Source organism: Pongo pygmaeus, chromosome 2, assembly GCF_028885625.2.
Source record: "Pongo pygmaeus isolate AG05252 chromosome 2, NHGRI_mPonPyg2-v2.0_pri, whole genome shotgun sequence".
Taxonomy (NCBI): Eukaryota; Metazoa; Chordata; class Mammalia; order Primates; family Hominidae; genus Pongo; species Pongo pygmaeus.
The window spans coordinates 114,548,241-114,566,127 of record NC_085930.1 but is presented as its reverse complement, the minus strand read 5'-3'; the positions used below and the strand labels follow the sequence as shown (position 1 = coordinate 114,566,127).

The 17,887-nt window shown below is 53.1% G+C and overlaps 2 protein-coding genes across 4 annotated transcripts; one reads left to right on the top strand and one right to left on the bottom strand.

Annotated features, from left to right (window-relative positions):
• Positions 1–255: 255 nt before the first annotated feature.
• CSRNP1 (cysteine and serine rich nuclear protein 1) lies at positions 256–13,035 on the bottom strand. Of its 3 annotated transcripts, XM_054483487.2 has the most exons (9): positions 9,586–10,551; positions 9,343–9,458; positions 8,464–8,539; positions 7,952–8,028; positions 6,348–6,581; positions 4,882–5,138; positions 3,403–3,662; positions 2,545–2,859; positions 256–2,448 (listed from the first exon to the last, which is right to left on the bottom strand). In XM_054483487.2, exons 3-9 carry the CDS (start codon positions 8,506–8,508, stop codon positions 1,459–1,461), a joined length of 2,178 nt encoding a protein of 725 aa, XP_054339462.1. In that variant the 5' UTR covers positions 8,509–8,539; positions 9,343–9,458; positions 9,586–10,551; the 3' UTR covers positions 256–1,458. The 3 variants fall into 3 exon arrangements, with proteins under 3 accessions (XP_054339462.1, XP_054339468.1, XP_054339469.1); XM_054483493.2 differs by lacking the exons at positions 6,348–6,581; positions 7,952–8,028; positions 8,464–8,539; positions 9,343–9,458; positions 9,586–10,551 and adding an exon at positions 12,911–13,035; XM_054483494.1 differs by lacking the exons at positions 6,348–6,581; positions 7,952–8,028; positions 8,464–8,539; positions 9,343–9,458 and having other exon boundaries at positions 10,500–10,516.
• Positions 11,158–15,326, top strand: LOC129032901 (skin secretory protein xP2-like). Its single transcript, XM_054480847.1, has 3 exons — positions 11,158–11,532; positions 11,651–13,227; positions 14,681–15,326. The coding sequence occupies exons 1-2, from the start codon at positions 11,158–11,160 to the stop codon at positions 12,302–12,304; spliced, it is 1,029 nt and encodes a 342-aa protein (XP_054336822.1). The 3' UTR covers positions 12,305–13,227; positions 14,681–15,326.
• Positions 15,327–17,887: the final 2,561 nt, after the last annotated feature.

Genomic DNA, 17,887 nt, shown 5'->3' with positions numbered 1-17,887 from the left:
CTCCTCCCCACCACCCCAGGTCACCACTGTAGAGGAACAGGTTAATCCAAAGGAAAAACTGCTCTATCTGCCTGGCCAGCCTCCCAGCTGGCTTCCTGCCTCCAACTTGACTGGCTTGCCTGGAAAGAGGCCCAATATGCTGGGTGTACCCCCCAACACAGCCTGTGTCCATACTCTCCTCTGCAGGGCTTGTCCCCCATCCCCTTTGCCCCTGAGGGTGTACCCCTGCTTCCCACCCCACAAATACATACCACATTGTTAAAAATAAAGCCTCTTTATTGGTACCTGTAAGCTCAGGTACAAGGTGTTCCCACAAGCACACAGGCTGGCAAGGCCTCCTGGGCAAGGGGGCAGGCCCAGAGCCTGCGTTTCTTGGCACAGACACAGAGAGAAATGGAATAAATTATAGTTCTGACACTCAGGGACAATGTAGAAATTATGATGCAAAATTAAACATTAGCAAACAAAAGGTATAAAAACCCTCAGGAGCCACCCCTCGCCAACTGGCCTCAGGGCATGGGCAGGTGGGCCAGGCTGAAATGCAGTGCCCAGAAAGCCCTGAGATAATGTCTGGGGCATGGTTCGCACCCCGAGGTAGGCCCTTTGCCCTCTCTGGGCTTCCTGTTTCCTCCTTCCCCCTCCTACATCCCTGGGCCTGGAATAAAGGCTGTGGCCTTTGGGGAGGGGAAGATGGAACAGAGGGCAGGAAGTAGAGGGGGCAGGGTGGGGCAGAAGGGAGTTTTGGTCACAGCTGTTCAGCCCAGGCTCTCCCCCTGCCTAGATGATGTCCTTGGCCAGCACCTGCCCGCAGAGCCATCTAGGAGCCAGGTAGCAGACATAGATCATAGAGCTCAAATCCACACCTAGTCTGCACCAAAGCCCAGGCAGGGCAAGGTGTAGGACTACAAGGCAAAAGGGGCTCTTGAGGGCCTGTGCCCACCCCAACCCTGGCATTACCCACCAGCCAAAGAGGTGCAACCAAAGCCTCCTCAATCTCCAAATAAATTATGGAAATAAATTATAGTCTTCACAGTCCAGTGGATTTAGCCACCCATGGGTCTAGGGCTCAGGGTGGCAGAAGCCATCTGATTTCAGCCCTGTCTCACCGTCTTTGGGCTAAGGAGCATCACACAAAGACCGAAAAGTGGTCTGCCAAGCTCCAGAGGAGCCACATTTTCTCCTCTTCCAGGCTCACGTTGTGGAGATAGAAGAGCAAGCTGTGGGTGTGGGGGGCCGGGCAGCTGAAAGGGGAAGCCCCCTCCCCCCAGTCCTCTCTTCAGCACAGAAAAGTTAAAACAAATAAATAAATCCAGAGAATTGTTTGAAAACCAGGAGTGTGCACATGGCACCTGTGGGTGAGCCAGCCAGTGGGAGACTGTTACACAGACTCTGGGGAGCCCCACAATTACAAGAAAGCAGCAACAGGTCTCTTGGGGCTGGGAAAAGGCATCCTGGTCCTCACACCGGCACAGGCTCCATTAGAGATGCTGGGACAGTGTCCTCAAACTGGCTGTCAATAAAGGGATCTAGGGCTTCGGCGGCTGGCTCGGAGAAGCCCATGAGGGACTCCAGGAAGCAACTGCTGGCATCCCCAGGTGGAGAGAGGCCAGGCAGGGGGAAGTGAGGTGCCTCGATGTTGTCCAGGCTGTCAGACACCTTCTGTGATGTGTAGTGAGGCCCCAGACTATAATCTGGCAGAGCCTGGAGTAACTCAAAGGAGTCACAAGAAGACAAGCTGAGATCCACTGAGCTACTCTGGCCAGCGTCCATGCTGGGTGGCACTGAGGTGCCAGGAAGACTGCCTTCCCTTGACCCTTCAAGGCCACCATTTAGGAAGCAGCTGGCATCCAGGTTGGCATTCTCATCCAGGATGCCTGATGTGAAGCTACAGCCAGAATAGCTGTGGGTCCAGCTGGCCAGGCCACCAGGGTCACTAGTACCAAAGATGTCAGCTGGATGGAAGCAGCTGAGGTTGTCCAGGTTCCCCACACTCCCTTCCTCCTCTTCCTCCTCCTCCCCGCCAAAGTCAGAGTCACTGAAACTCAGGATCCGTGCCAGGCTGTCATCATCAACGCCAGGCTGGAAGCCAGGGCCAGGCAGGCCTGGGTGGGTGGGGCAGTCAGGAGCCCCACTAGTGCCTGATGCTGATGAAGATGCTGTGGAAGAATCAGTCATGTCGCTGCTGCAGCTGTTGTCTCCCAGCTCATTGTTCATGGGGGGCTTGGCCAGTGGGAAAGTAGGGACCAGGGCCTCCTCACCAGGGCTGGGTGGGCTGCCCTGGGCAGGCGCCTCCAGCTCCCTAAAGCTCTCAGCCTCCTGTTCCAACTGCAGGCGGGTGAGTGTGTGGATGAAATGGGTCTGAACTCTTGCCTGATTAAATTCCACACGGCCCATGGGGTTCTCACAGCCCTCCCTGCAGCAGCCACAGGGGAATGCTGTGTGGTCCATCTGCAGAGAAAGTAGAGGTACAAGTGAGGGTTCTGTGGAGTGCAAAGAAGTCCCCACACTCAGTTTCCCCATCCCAGCCCAGTCCAACCACCACACCTGGCACTTGATGCCTGCCAGGCTGCAGCTGCAGGTCTCAGGGTCACAGATCCTATCGCAGTGACAGCCACAATCCTCCCGGGATTGGCGCAGTGCCTGCAGCTCCCGCTTCTCCTCCCGATCGATCCTTCGCACGCCTGAAGCCCTCAGCAGAGCTCGACGTCGCCGGGCTGGGTAGGGCTGTAGGAAGCTCACTTCTTCCAACCGGCCACCTGCCACAGCGACTGCCAAGTCCTCCTCCACAGAGGCGTCATCAATGGCATCCACTGCAGGTGGCAGCCCTGCCTCTGCCTTGGGTGCCCCAGCTGCCGAAAGCTGCATCCACAGGAAAGAGGGACGTGAGAAGCACAGACATGGACATGGGCTTAGCCCTACTGTCACTAGACAAACCCTCCCCAAGTGCCTACCCCCCCACTACTCGTGCTTAATCTGCGATGGGCACTGTGTGTCAGACAGTGAACAGGACAGCCAAGAAAACTGCCCTCAGGGCATCTGAAAAAAAAAAGAGATATCCTACTCATGGCATTCCCTAGATCATGGACAGACTCCCTTTCCTAACCAGACAGATACGCACCCCCCGCCAGTTCATATCAACTTCACATCCCCCTCTCCAAAAAGTTCAGATTCAGGTATCATGCCCCCAGCCCCTGCAGCAAATAGACACGAGCCCTCCTCTGTGCCTCCTGTTGCAAACAACTCAGGCAACAGACTCCAATCAAGCCAATCACTAGGCCCACAGGCCTGTTTCCCCATATACATAATGAGCAAGTCAGCACCCACCCCTGGTACGCCCACCCCTCAAGCTTAGGACTCCAGGAGCTGCCTCAGGAGGTGGGGCACGGAGAGGGCTCTCTCTACCTTCCACTGCAGCATCTCCAACTTCTCCTCTTTCAAGCGCTGGCGGAGCTTCTCGTGCCGTGCACGGGCTTGCTCCTGTGCAAACTCAGCCAAAGAGAAGCGACGACAGGCACTGTGGCGAGGGGCCATACCCAGAGTACAGCCACCACGGCTGGGCACACTGGTGAAGCCCTGGCAGCGGGGGAAGTAGAAGACGGTGATCCCATCAAAGGCTACACGGCCTGGGCGCTCCCGGCGAGCCCGCTTCAGGATAGACAGGGCTAGAAAGCAGGCAAAGATGGGCTGGGGATTAGTTTTCAGTGAGGTAAAACTTACCTCCAAAAAGATCATGCCAGACTGCCCTCCCGCCTCCCACCTTTTCCCTCCTCCCTCTCCACCCACTTTGAAAAAAGAAATGTGAATTTAGGAGCCTGTGTGGCTGGGACTGGAGCGGCTGAAACTGAATACCACACCCATGTCAGAACTGGCTTATTGTTATTTACCAGTCCAAATGACAGTATTCGTAAGATTAAACATCTTTCCTATGTTTATTAGCCATGTACAGGTTCTTTGTACAGTTTTCTATTGTTTTTTATTGATTTGTAGGATTTCTGTGTTTTGCAACAGGCTTAAAAAGGCTTTCCCTTTACAAGTTAATGTTTATTGATTAGTAAGCTATGTACTGGTATTTTCATTAGGTTGAATCATAGCAAATTACCATGTAATGGTCAAATACTGGAAATCCCATATATTTCAACTTACTATATTAATTTTGTACCCAGCTACCAGAGGGAATTCCCTTCTAAAAGGTTTTCTGTTTATACTGTTAGATTCCATATGCTAAAAATTATATTCTTTTTATGTGTAATGCACAGATATACCTACAGTACATAAAAAGGTAAACAGCACATCTATCGTATTAAAATTTCATGGTGGGGGGTAATTAAGGAGAAAACGTCTAAACAGGCTTCCTGGGGAACAATAATGAAAAATAAAGTCCAGAAACACTGCTCTAGGGCCATGTTCATCAGTCTGGAATCACAATTATACAAGCTTGAAAATAACCAGGAAAAACCCCTTTTCACTATGTTCAGGCAAAATGGACAGCATTTTGACAGGAGAGGGACCGGCTTGACAGGCCCCGTGGCAGAGAAGCATGGGGCGGGCGGGGAACTCCAGCAGTTCCATTTGTAGGAGGGTAGGGTGCTCATTGGAGAAACGAAACTGGAACAGAAGGGAGGGGCCAGACCGGGAAGGCCCTGAGGGCACTCTGTGGAGCTGCATCCTGGATGTCATCACTCCCAAGGTCAAAGGTGAATTAGCTGGGCTCAGGTGCCGCTGGACAGTGGACACTGAGTGACCACTATATTATAGCTCATGAGAGCTACTGCCATGGGGACGTAACCACCAGAGGCCAAAGGCATTTGGTCAGGGACTTCTAAATTTCATCTTTCAGGAAGGCAGGCAGGTGATGGAGTTCCCAGGGGAGGGAGTACTCACGGGTGAAACTTCTGGGGCTACAGAAGTCACGGTCAGGCAGGGGCATCTGATCCCAGGGGCCTTCCTCCTCTGAGTCCGAGGCACGGGAGACAGAAGAGCTTGGGGAGCAGGAGAGAGATTGGCACCCAGAGGAAGAGGAAGAGGAAGAGGAGGAGGAGGAGACCGAGGAGTTGTCCTCATCCAGCTGGTCAAATTTCCTCTTCAACAGCCCAGTCATGGTGGTGCCGGAGGTGCTCTGGGGTCTGGAGACAGCCAGCCTGGAATGGGAATGAGAAGGCTCTAAGTGGCAGGCAGGCAGCAGCAGGTGGGCTTCCAGCCAGGATCATCATCCCTCCCACTTACCATCCAAGGTATCCCAGACCCTGGCCTCTGCCCTCCAGCCCTGCCTGTGGAGCTCTGTGTGGGGGAGGGCACAGTCTCCAGGAGGATCTCTGCACAAGACACAGCACCTCCCTCCCTCCAAACTAATGTGCAAATCCACGGCCTGATGCTTCAAACTCCCACCTCTGCCCAAAGCCTTCCCAGACACCAGGCACCTTCCCCACTACCTCCTACAACACACACTTACATACATACACAAAACACACACACACACACACATGCATCCACACCAGCAGGGGAAGGAGGCAGACAGACCAACAGATGGACTGACAGACCTCAGCCTGGTCTCACTCATTCCCCGACAGGAATCCTGGGGCTGACTCACAGGCTGGGTGATTCACACAGCTTGCATCTGTGTGCCTGTGTGTGTGTATATGTGTGTGTGTGTGTGTGTGTGTGTGTGTGTGTGTGTGTGTGTGTGTGTGTGTGTGTGTGTGTGTGTGTGTGTGTGTGTGTGTGTGTGTGTGTGTGTGTGTGTGTGTGTGTGTGTGTGTGTGTGTGTGTGTGTGTACGCCCTACAGCCCGCACAGCCCGCACGGCCCTGGTATGGTGGCTCTGCTTCCTCCTCCTCCTCCAGCACACCCACACCGGCACGCCACTCTGCACACAGGCAGGGCTGCGGGCCCTTGCTCCAGGCTAGCCAGGCACTCTGGGGAACAGGCTGGCTTTGACGTTGGCTTCCATTCCTAGACGGAGTAGTTTCTGAGCCCTTCCCCTCCCAGTGTGGGAGCTTCTCAGACTTTCCCTTAGAAACCCCCGCTCCACTGTCAAGAAATCTCCTGCCTCCAGGCCTGTGTGACCACAGCCACTCAGGCTGTCTCTTTAACATCTCATTTGATCCTAATGTCCAAAGTCTCTCCTGTCTGTGGCTCCGTGACATGGAGCACCCCACAACACAACACTGTCTCCCATGTGGGAGTCTCAGCCCTCAGCAGAAGTATAACCAGAGACTCCCACAGCTGGCTGGCCTTATCCAAGCAGAAGAGACTTGGGGCTCATTCCCTGGAATGCTTCAGCAAATAAGGGTCCTTCCCAAGGTTTGGCAAGCCCCAGAGGACTCAATCCCAAAGGCTGAGTACAGTTACCTTGTGTCTGTTGCTCCAGCTGGGCCTTCGGGGAGGTCACCAGGGGGAAAGGGAAAGGAAGTTGAAGCTGAGGCCGAGGCCCCAGTGCTGGGGAACCCTTCCCCCACTGCCATCACAGGAAATGAGAGAGAACAGGAAAAACCAACCAGAATGCTGTCTTGGTCTCCTCTACTCAGGTGTCCTTTCCAAACACTCCTTCGCCCTCTTCCCAGCCGCCTACGAAGTCCCTGAATCCTGCAGAGTTTGCTGTCAACCTTACTAACTGGATAATGTTTACCCCAGGGAGAGCCACCCCTAGGCAAGCGTGAGAAAAGCAAGAAAATCTCCCTCCCCGGCCAATCCCCCACCCTGGGCCTGGGGGAAGAAGACTCACAGATGTTTCCGGGGGCTTCTCCGTGGGTAGTTTCTCAGGCTTGGCACCCCCCTTCCCAGGGTCAAACCACAAACAAAAACAACCCAGCTCCCAGCTGACCCACAGGTTCTCCCAGGAGGTGGGGGATTCATGACCCAGAGGCAGGCATACACACATGTACACACATGCTCAGACCACACGGAAACACACATATGGACAAACAACACCCACACATCCTGTCCCCATCGCATCCTGCCAAGAGACCCCATCCTTTCCCAAGTTCCAGATGCCATCTACAGGGCCCTGAATGCCTCCTTCACCACACATCCAGCCTGAGATCCCCCACGACCCACTGCCCACTTGGTATCTCCGCCCAGCCATCCCCTAGAAACAAAATTCTGCAGGCCCCAAATCGAACCCCTTGTCTCTGTTCCCCACCCCCCATGCCATCTGTTCCTCTTCCTGTGTTCCCTATCTTAGTAACAGCCCCACCACCCACCCAGTCACTCAAGCCAGAAACCTGCAGTCATCCTCAACTCCTTCCTCTCTCTTCCTCCATCTATATCCAGGCACCCCATGCCTGGGAGTTCACGTAAATCCATTTAATCCACACAAAGCCAGGAACAGACCCAGTAGGTATCATGGAGGCCACATGGCAGTGTTAAGAACTTCGGCTCCAGAACCAGACTGCCTGCTTTTGAACTCGGGCTCCACTATTAATTGGCTGGGTAATCCTGGGCAAGTTCCTTAACCTCTCTGTGCCTCCAATTCTTTGTCTCAAGACCTCATAGGGTTGGGAGGTTTAGAAGAATCAACACATGTCACATATTCTTAGATTAGTGATAAGTGCTCAGTGAATGTGTTATTCCACACTGTTAAAAAAAAAAAAAAATGAGCTCCAGCTCCTGGATGCACACGACACAGATGCATCTCACAGACATCATGCTGAGTGAAAGAAGCCAGACATGAAATACATGCAAATGTTCAAAAAAAACGCAGAACTACTCTGTGATGATATAAGTCACAGCAGTGGTTCTCCAGGGGAGGGAGAAGGACACCCTGGAGAGAGTCACGAGGGAAATTTTCTGGGGTGGGAGGTAGGAAGGGCTGGGGGACCTGTAAAAGTTCTATGTTGATCTGCATGATGGTTAAATGGATGTCTAAAATTGTAAAAATTCATCTTATGGACACTTAGGATTTATATACTTATGCATTTTATTTAGGTTACTATCAATTTAAAAAGTTCACTAACCTTAACATGTCTCTGTCCCCACAGCGGCTACCCCATGTCCCTCTGCTCCTGCCCTCTTTCCCCAGCCATTCTTGACCCTGCAGCCAGAATGACCTTCTTAAACCACACATTTACCTGCCACTCCCACGCCTAGAACCACTCTATAGCTCCCCTTGGGGCATTAGGATCAAGTCCAGAATTCAAGAAGCTGAAGCTGACCTGGTCACTGCTTCCCTCTCCCCACCTTGCTCTCTATACTCCAGCTGAACTGGCAGTTCCCGTAATGGCCATGTCCCCGCTCACCTCCTGGCCTCTGCAAAGCTGCAACAACCCAGCCTCTTCCCTTTCAGAAAGTCATCTTTCAAGGGGCCTCCTGAATCCCCCACTCCTTCCTCCTGCCTCTCTGTGCTCCTGCTATGGACTGAATATTTCTATCCTACCAAAATTCTTATGTTGAGACTGAATCCCCAGTGTGACAGTATTTGGAGGTGGGCCTTGCGGTAACCCGGAGATGAATGACACCTTATTAGCACCTTTATAAGAAGTGACACAAAAGAGATGGTCTCCCTCTCCAACATGTGAGCTCAGACCCAGCAAGAAGGTGTCCATCTGCAAGCCAAGAAGACGGACTTCATCAGGCTGACTAGAGCCTTGATCTTGGACTTCGCAACCTCCCAAGGTGTGAAAAATAAATCTTTCGTTTAAGCAACCCAGTCTATGGACTTTCTATTATAGCAGCCCAAAGTAAAACAGCTCCCAAAAACCCTGGTATTTCCCCATCACAGACTTTATCTGATCAGACTGCAAGGGCCTCATTGCTCATCTGCCTCACGCTGAGAGCATTTCTCTCTGGCTGCCCCCGTGCCCATGTCTAGGACAGAGTCTGGCATAGAGAAGGCACCTGATAATACCAGAGGTAAGCAGACCAGTCCTGCATATCGGGTATAGACCCAGCTGCACAGGCAATCTTACGCACATGAGGCTGCTGAGGGCGATTGGTCAGTGTGACCTTCTCCTGCTCCTGTCACAGTTAATTTAAGAGGGGCAGGAGGAGAGTCACATGTCTATCCCCCAGCTGTGCCAAGCAAGAATGGTGCTCAAAAAGGGTGGCTCTGGGGGCAGGAGAGGGAAGCTCAGGCTGCAGGCAGGTGCCAATGTAGGCAATCCCAGGAGGCTCCCTGGTCCCCCAAGAGGAAACAGATGGAGAGAGATGTCAGGAAAGCAGACTCAGCCACACACTGCGGCTCTGCCTAAGGGATGTCCACAGAAAGAGAACTTAAGGTGAGGAGGTTATGACCTCCAAGCCTACAGACAGGGAAACAGAGACACAGGGAAGCTACCGTCATGCTGCAGGTTCTAGTGATGAACAATCCCCTCCAAATCTGCAGAGCGGGAATGAAATGAGAAATTACCTCCTCCCTGATACTCCTGTGGAGAGGCGGGGGAAGTGCCCCTGGTTCTCGTGTTCCTCTGTTCCACCTGGGAATCCAGAGGCTAAGAGGCAGAGGCAGGAGATGAAACAAAAAGACTGAGCCAGAGACAATGAGAGGTCAAGAGGGAATGAAAGATAGTGAGAATCTAAGAAAAGTGTCAGACAGTGAGTCAGAGGTGGGGGGAGGGGCCCTCAGCAGCTACCCAGGAATCAAGATCCTGACCATGGCAGTGTTCCCAGGGCGAGCACAGCCCCCTCCCTAGGGTCCTGGAGGAAGGAAAAGCAGTTCCCAGGAGCTGGCTCAGACAGAAATACCACACCGCCGAGGAACCCCACAGACAGGCCCTGAATCAGAGAGCCAGGCTTCTTCTGGGATCTGAGCCCTGACAATCAGGCAGCCCTCCTGCCACCACACACAGGCACTGACAACCCCCCACTCAACTGGCCACAGTTATCTACACGCTTAGGTCACACTGTGCGAATCCAGGAAAGGCCACCTCACCCCTGGGCACCAAGCAACCAAAGGCTGTTTTCGAGAAGTGGAGGCGGGGCTTGAAAACGTCACAGCAACTCCTCTGTCCACCTCAGCAGTCCCACCAGCGCCCCAGGCCTCAGCCCAAGCCAGTCTTAGGGAGGGGGCACCTTTAGCTGCCTCCATCCCCCTTCAGGAATCTGAAGAATGTGTCCTTTAACCTCAGAGCCCCAGGCCTTGGCCAGTACCCCCAAAACTCTTGGGGTCATATGACCCCTGTCCCTCAGGAACTTCCTGGGAGAAGGGGAGGGCACCTCCCAGCACCTCTAGCCCCCACTGAAAAACCAGCCTGGGTGGCCCAGAGAGGGCAGACCGAAAGCCTTGGCACCTCCTCCCCAAGCACCCCTCTGAAGGAGAGCTGGGGGAGGGGACGGCGCCTCGGCTTTGGCCTCCAGGACCTGGCACTGGATAGGTGCCAAATGTTTGCTGGCTACACGAGGCACTTGCTCCTGCAGAAGGGAAACTGCACCTGACAATGACTGCTTCCTCCACCTAAGTGGGGCCTTCTTCCCTCTCTCATTCATTCTTTCAACAAATACGCACTAAGCTCACATATGTGCCAAACACTGTGGCAGGCACTCGCGCATGCAGGGAGCAAGACTTACACAACTGCTGCCCTCTTGAAGCTCTGAATTGAGCAGGGAGGACAAATAGAGTGGGGTGCTGGGATGGAGGGTCTGAAGGGTGGGACAGGGTACGGCTGGGGTGAAGGTAGGTCTCTCCGAGTAAGGAATGTAGGCAGAGTTCCAGATAGGGGCTCCGCATGGGTAAGGAACAGGAGGAGGGACCAGCACAGTGTGATCGGAGGAGGGGCAGCCCGCGAGGCTGAGCCTGGGCTCCAAGGCAGGCTTTAGCTCGAGGGCACGGCAAGCCACAGAGGGCTTAAGTAGGGAGTGACAATGTCAGATTTGCATTTTAAAAACGTGGCTCAGCACAGGGAGTGGAGGGGGTGTGACCCGTTGGAGGTGCTGCCAGAGCCAGGTGAGATGACAGGTCAAGGGCATAGGAGAAAGGCAGATACCGAGATGTGGAGAAGGAAGAGGGCAGGGCTGTCAAGGATTTGGGTCGGGGGAGGTGATGAGCTACTCTCCAAAAGGCTTGAGACTTCTGAGTGGAGGTGCTGGGTGGGCAGCAGGAGACGGGGAGGAACCCTTTGGTGTCAGGAGTGTGGGCTACGGCTGTGTGTGATTGTGCCGGGAGCGGGAGTGACTAAGTGTGTGACTATGGCTGTGGTGTGGGCATCTCCACAGTGCGTGCCTGTGAATGGGCCCCGGGGAGGAGAAACTGAGGAAGGGGAGGAAGTACGTGCTGCGGAAGGAGGAGAAGTGCGTGGGAGAGAGTCTACGTGTGCCTGCGGGTGGCCGGTGTAGCTGCGCCCGTGACTCACAGCAGTGGCCTCTGAGAGTGACGGCGACTGACAAACAGGTGAGCCTACGACACAATCCCTCCCTCCCGGGATCCGTGACTCACCGCGCCTCCCTCTACGCTCATCCCTCCACTCCCTCCCTGACCCGCGCCGGCCGGGGGCGCCCGGCACACGCCGCAGCTCCCGCAGCCTCCCCGAGGGGGGAGCCCGAGGAGGAAGGCGACAAATGTCACCTGCTCCGGCTACGCGAGGAACTTCTGAAAAGTTCTCAGGCAACTGGGTCAAAAGGAAACTCACCCGTGGACGCACGCCCCCGTCGCCTCGCCGCTCGCGCGCAAGCCCGGCTCTGTCCCCACTCGCGCCGAGCTCGGGGAGCCGTGACTTCTCTAGGGGTTACCGCGGCGGGCGGGGGAGGGGAGCAGAAAACCTGCGACTCCCGCCGGCCGGGCCCCCGGCCCCCGACTCCGGCCGCGGCACGCCGTCAGAGCCGGGCAGCTCCAGCCCCCGCGCCCGCTCAGGGTGCCGGGGAGTGAACCGCAGGAGGCAGGAGCGGCAGTGCCACTCGCGCTGAATGCCCCCTCCCCAAAGTCCCGTCCTGCCGGGCCCGAAGCCCCTCGGCGCTCACCTGCAATCCGGACGCTCGCGGAGGACAACGACGCGACCCGCGTCCCGGCCGGGGACCACCCCGCGCCGCGACTCTGTGCGCTCAGCCAAGCAGCCGTCGGTCTAGCCGCCCCTCGCTCTGCGCGTCCGGCAGCGGCAGCGGCGGCGGGAGACTGGCTGCGCCCAGCCCCGCCCGCCGCTCCGCCCTCCTCGTCAGTGGAAAACTCCGGGGCTCACTGCGCTGACGCACGCCGGGCCTCCAGCCAGGCCGCCCAGCAGCCCCGCCCCGGAGGCGCCGCCTCCTCCCCCGCCTGGAGCCTGGCGCAGCGGCCTGGGGGCCTCCCTGCGGACTCTGACCCCGCGACTGCGCCTCCGCCGCTCTCCGCCCCCAGCCCTCTCCCGCCAGCGCCCTCCCCGCCCCGCTTCCAGCACCGTCCCTAAAGGCGCGGACGACTCGAGCCGGCAGAGCCGAGCGTTGAGATCCCCACCTCGCCCCACCGCCCCAGTTTACAGATGGGTAGACTGAGCACCTCGTAACTCTGCAAGGCCACAGGCTAGACAGTGGCAGAGCCGACATCTCCTGTACGCTCTCCACCCCCACCCCTCTAGAGGGAGTTTATTTTATTCCAATCTAAAAGTTCCCTCCTCCGCCCCCAACCTACCACCCACCCCCAGATCCGCCGGAAAAGTAAACTGTGGCTGGAGAGGAATCTGGGGTGTGTGGGGAGCGGGGAGACAGGGAGCGGGAAGGATGGATGTAATCAGTGGGCCTGAACTGACCCTTCCCTGCAAAGTTCCAAACTAGGGGTTCTTAGAACTAGCTTCCCCACTCCCACCTCAACCTTCCCTTAAAAAAATAAAAAGGCTAGTTTCTTCCGGGCCAGATCTTGGCCATTTAAAATGGCCCACTGCCTTCTCTGCTCCCGCCAAGGCCTTTCCTGACTCGGGGCCAACCCTTCCGGTACGACATGCCCCAGCAACAAGTCCTGGCCTGGGAGCCCACCCTCAGCCCCACTTCCCAACCGCAGGTACGAGTCTACTCATCACCTCGAGCGTTTCCACCCTCACGCTTTTACTGCAGCCGGTCTTCTCGACTGGAATGCTCTCCTGCCGTCTCTTTGCTTACCAGAATCCCAATGCCTTTAAGGGCTCAGCTTGCACTGCCTCCTCCAGGGAGCCTTCGTGGGAGCCTGACCCTCCCCCTCCCGGTCCTGCTCCCGCTGCATTCTGGGTTCTTCTGACTGTCCTAGATGAATGCTGTCAGCCACTAGCCCAGCCCTCAGGATTCCATTCTACCTTCCTCCAGGTTGGGGGTGGGGGTGACCTCCTGGCCTGCTTGGATGGCATCTGCGGTGGAGTTGATGGTGAGAGCCCCTCTTCAGCCACAGATGTGTATGTAGAATGGCAGGGGTCTGCTCCACTTTACCTTTCCTGCAAGAACAATAGGAGGAAAGCAGGTTGGGGGAAGATAAAGGCCCTGTCCTTCCGCATGCGTTGAGTGTGTACCTGGGGGCCTGCAGCGGGAGGTGTCTGGGCAGCTGGAGCCAAGCTTCCAGTGGCTTCCCAGTACCCTCCTGATGAAGTCTCAACTCCTTGGGGCCTACAAAGCTGGAATAATCTGGCCCTTTCTCACTTTTGCAGTCTCACCTCTCTCTTCATACCCTCATTTACCACTCCCTTCCCCGCCCCTTCAATGCCATTAATGTGTGTACGTGTCATTTTGTTGGTTTATGTGTTTTTTTTTTTTTTTTTTTTTCCGAGATGGAGTCTCGCTCTGTTGTCCAGGCAGGAGTGCAGTGGCTCAATCTCGGTTCACTGCAACCTCCGCCTCCTGGGTTCAAGCGATTCTCCTGCCTCAGCCTCCCGAGTAGCTGGGATTACAGGCATGCGCCACCACGTCTGGCTAGTTTTTTTGTATTTTTAGTAGACATGGGGTTTCACCACGTTGGCCAGGCTGGTCTCGAACTCTTGACCTCAGATGATCCACCCGCCTTGGCCTCCCAAAGTGCTGGAATTACAGGTGTAAGCCACTGCGCCTGGCCAGTTCATGTGCTTTTAACGTTAGTCCTTCTGCAGTCGGTTTTATTTTACACATGAGGTATGATTCTGTCCCAGCCTCACCTGTACACTTCCACCTCACACCCCTGATGACAGCTCTCCAGCTCTGTTGGCCAGTGGTCAGTTCTCAGAGTATGTCCTGTTTTAAACTTTCAAGGATGCTGATCCCACCTTGCACCTGCCTTGCACCCATTTAGTTGTGTGGTTTCCTTGTGCATTTCCTTGTGCATTGTCTGTGAGCAGTGGGAGGGCAGGAGCAATGTTGGACTTGATCACTGCTCTATCTCCAGTGCTTGATAAGAACTTGTTGAATAAACTAAACATGCCTAGTAATGGGTAAAGTTGCTAGGGCTCAAGGAGAGGGCAGGGCTGGAGGTGGCAGTGGATGGATTTTTAACACACAGCTAGCACACTGAAGCTACAGTGTAGCTGAGAATGCACAGGAAGGAGCTTAAAGGCTACAAAGCTGGGTGTCTGTTGCTAGAGGTGACTCCACTCTCAGGGCTTTAAGGGGTAACCCCGCAGGCCACCCACCCTCCACCACCCACCTCAGACCTCAGCTGTGCTCTCACTGTGGCTGCGGGCTGCGGGCTGCAGACGCTGCTGGTCCCAAGGAATCCTTTCCACTGCCTGCCTTCCTGCCTGCCTCTAATCTCCAGGCCAAGTTTCCAGCAGAAGAGAGGCTTCTATGATACCCAGAAGTGATCTAGTTTTGTTTCTGTCCCTGACTCTCTCTTTCCCTCTCTCTCTGGCCTTTAGCTTTTCAATCTGTAAAATGGAGGCATTGGACAAGAGAACCCTCACCAGCTTCAACATTCCTTGACTCAGTTTCTAGAAGATGCTGCCTGCTTATCACGGAACTGGGCAGAGTTGGGCACTAGTCTCTCATGCTGCCTACGTTTGCATCCTGTTGGGTTGTATGTTGGGGAAACCAGACGAGTCAGAAATCAGGGTAGGGAGTTTGCTGGTGAGGGCTGGAGTGGCGCTTAGAGTGGGGAGCCCAGTGGAAGAGAAAGAGAGAACAAGGGAAAATACAGGAGAATAAAAAGAATCAAGTGACGTGTGTTCTCCAGAAAAGCATCTCCCCATCCTGGGATGGACTCACCAGATGTTCCCCAGATGTTGCTGATGATGGGAAACATCTCCCTCTGGGATCCCAAGTAAACTCTTCTTATTCATGGGGAAAAGAAAGGTCTGTTCCAAAGCATTAAGGGTGGGGTCTGGAGCAGCATCCATCTGTGACTATGGCACATATATAGGCAGAAACACACCCACATATCCTCAAGGAATTTCTGAATACTTGGAAGAGTCCTAAGTTTCTCCAACATTCAGCATCCATGAACCACCAATTTTAGGTAAATAAAAATTATCACAAGTTTTAAATAAAATTTTTTAAAATTAAAAATTAATGCTTTATTCCCATTAGTAAAGCTAATTTCAAAGGAAACTAACAATATTAAATATGACAAAATTGAGAATTGACCAGATCCACTGTAAATTGTTCAGGCTGGAGTGTAGTGGCGTGATCTCAGGTCACTGCAACCTCCGTCTCCCAGGTTCGAGCAATTCTCCTGCCTCAGCCTCCCAAGTAGCTGGGACTACAGGCACATGCCACCATGCCCAGCTAATTTTTGTATTTTTAGTAGAGATGGAGTTTCACCATGTTGGCCAGGCTACTTTCGAATTCCTAACTTCAAGTGATCTGCCCACCTTGCCCTCCCAAAATGGTGGGATTTCAGGCATGAGCCACCATACCTGGCCCATCGTACATTGTTGATGGGAGGGTGAATTGACACGATCAGGGAACTGGGCAGGTTTGGGCACTTGAGTTAATGAGGGTTATAATTGGAAACTATTGGAAATAATTCCACTATTCAGTATATACCCAGGAGAAACAAGGCGCTTATACACACCAAGAGACATTTAAAAAAATGTTATAGCAGTTTTATGTATGTTTTCAGCCCATAACTGAAAACAACACAAATTCCACTAATAGGTAAGTAAAAATTAATTGTTATCATATAATGGGATATTACACAACAACGAAAAATAACTTACTATTGCTTCATACAATACTATGATTTGAATGTCCCCGCCAAAACTCAGATTGAAATTTAATTGCCATTGTGTCAGTATTGGGAGGTGAGACCTTTAAAAGAGGAGTAACTATAATTCCACTTATTTATATTAAATTTTAAAGCAGGTGAATTAAAGCACAGTGATAGATAATGTTGCCTTGGGGATATTGCTGGGAAGGGGCACAAGAGCCTTCAGGGATGCTAGAGATATTCTATATCTTGATCTGTGTAGCAATTGGGCAGGTATACACATGTGTAAAGATTCAAGTTCCTTACTGAAGATTTGTTCACTTTAAGTTTTACTCTGATTTTTTTTTTTTAAAGAGAGGAGAAGTTAATGTCAATCACAGTGCCATTACTGTGAAAAAGGAGCCAGTGTTTTCAGCCTTTCACCAGTAATCTACATCTAGACCAGTGAGGTATATCTGGGGTCCACAGGTCAGGTTCCGCTGTTTGGTTTCTCTTCATCTAAGTTAGTGTGATGGTCTGGAGAGTTTTCCAACACCTACAGCCAATTATCTGATTCTCCAGACACGAGCTGGGTGTTCAACAATTCAACTTTAACACTAACGTCCCAGCATTAGTGCAGACCCCACAGCTTGAGGGCTCAGTCCCACAAGACTGACCATTCCTCTCAGACACCAGTCACAAGTTCCAGGCCTATTGTACTTCTGACCAACCAGCTATAAAGCTGGAGTTCCCGCAGCCCCCTCCTAAGTTTCAATAATTTGCTGGAATGGCTCACAGAACTCAGGGAGACGCTTTACTTACCACTTTATTATAAAGAATACGAACGAAGAGCCAGACGACGAGAAACAGATTAAGGTTCAGAAGTGTCTGGAGCACTGGGGTCTGCTTCCCTCTTGGCATGTGGATGTGTTCCCCAGCCTGGAAGCTCATTCGGTCTTATTGTTCAGGAGTTTTTGTAGAGCTTAATCTCTAGACCCCTTCCCCCTCCTGGAGGTTGATGGGTAGAGTTGAAAGTTTTAGCCTTCTAATCCCTTGGTCTTTCTGGTGACCAACCTCATTCTGAGGCTAAGGGCCCCACCCTTAATCTCTTTATTCTAATAGCATAGACTCAGGTGTGATTGTAAGGGGCTCCTGATGGATAAATCCTGTCACTCAGGAAACTCCAAGGGAAATTCCAAAGGAACTCTGAACAAGAAAGTAGGGACAAAGACCAAATATATTTCTTATTTTGCCACAGATGGGTAAGAATTTTATTCCATTCATGACTCTCAAGTGCAAGGAGCTTCAAGTTATTTTTCATCTAAGAGTTTCATAGTTTTCGCTCTTACATTTAGGTCTGTAATCCATTTATAGTTAAATTTTGTATGATAATAAGGTAAGGGTCCAACTTCATTATTTTGCATATGAATAGCTAGTTTTCCGAACATGATTTGTTAAAAAGAATTCCCGCCCCCGCAACCCCGGCCAAATCAAATCTGAGCAGCTGAGTCTCAAGGGGAACTTCCCCTTCAGTCAGCAGAGACACTCTCCTGTGTGCCATCCCAACCCCACCCCTCTGAGGTCTATCTGAAGAATGGGGATGCCTTTTCCTGTCTAGGATGACCTAGCTGTCTGATTTTCAGTCCCTACTGTCTGCTTGTGGCTAATATTCTCCTTCTCCAAGCCCATGAATCCACTGAGCATAGAAGATGGGCCCTGCTATTTCTGAGCTATCCTTGGTTGTGCAGAGGGAAGGGAAGACTCTTATGAGGCTGCGAATAGGGACTAAGGTCGTGGCTTCTTAGGGGGCTCAAACATTCCTCTCTGGACAACCCCACCCCAACTACTTCCTCCTCTCTATAGTCCTGAGGGGAATTCTGCTCCTCTCCACCTTGCCTTTTACTCTTCCCCCTCCTCAAAGGAACTCCCCTCTCTAGGC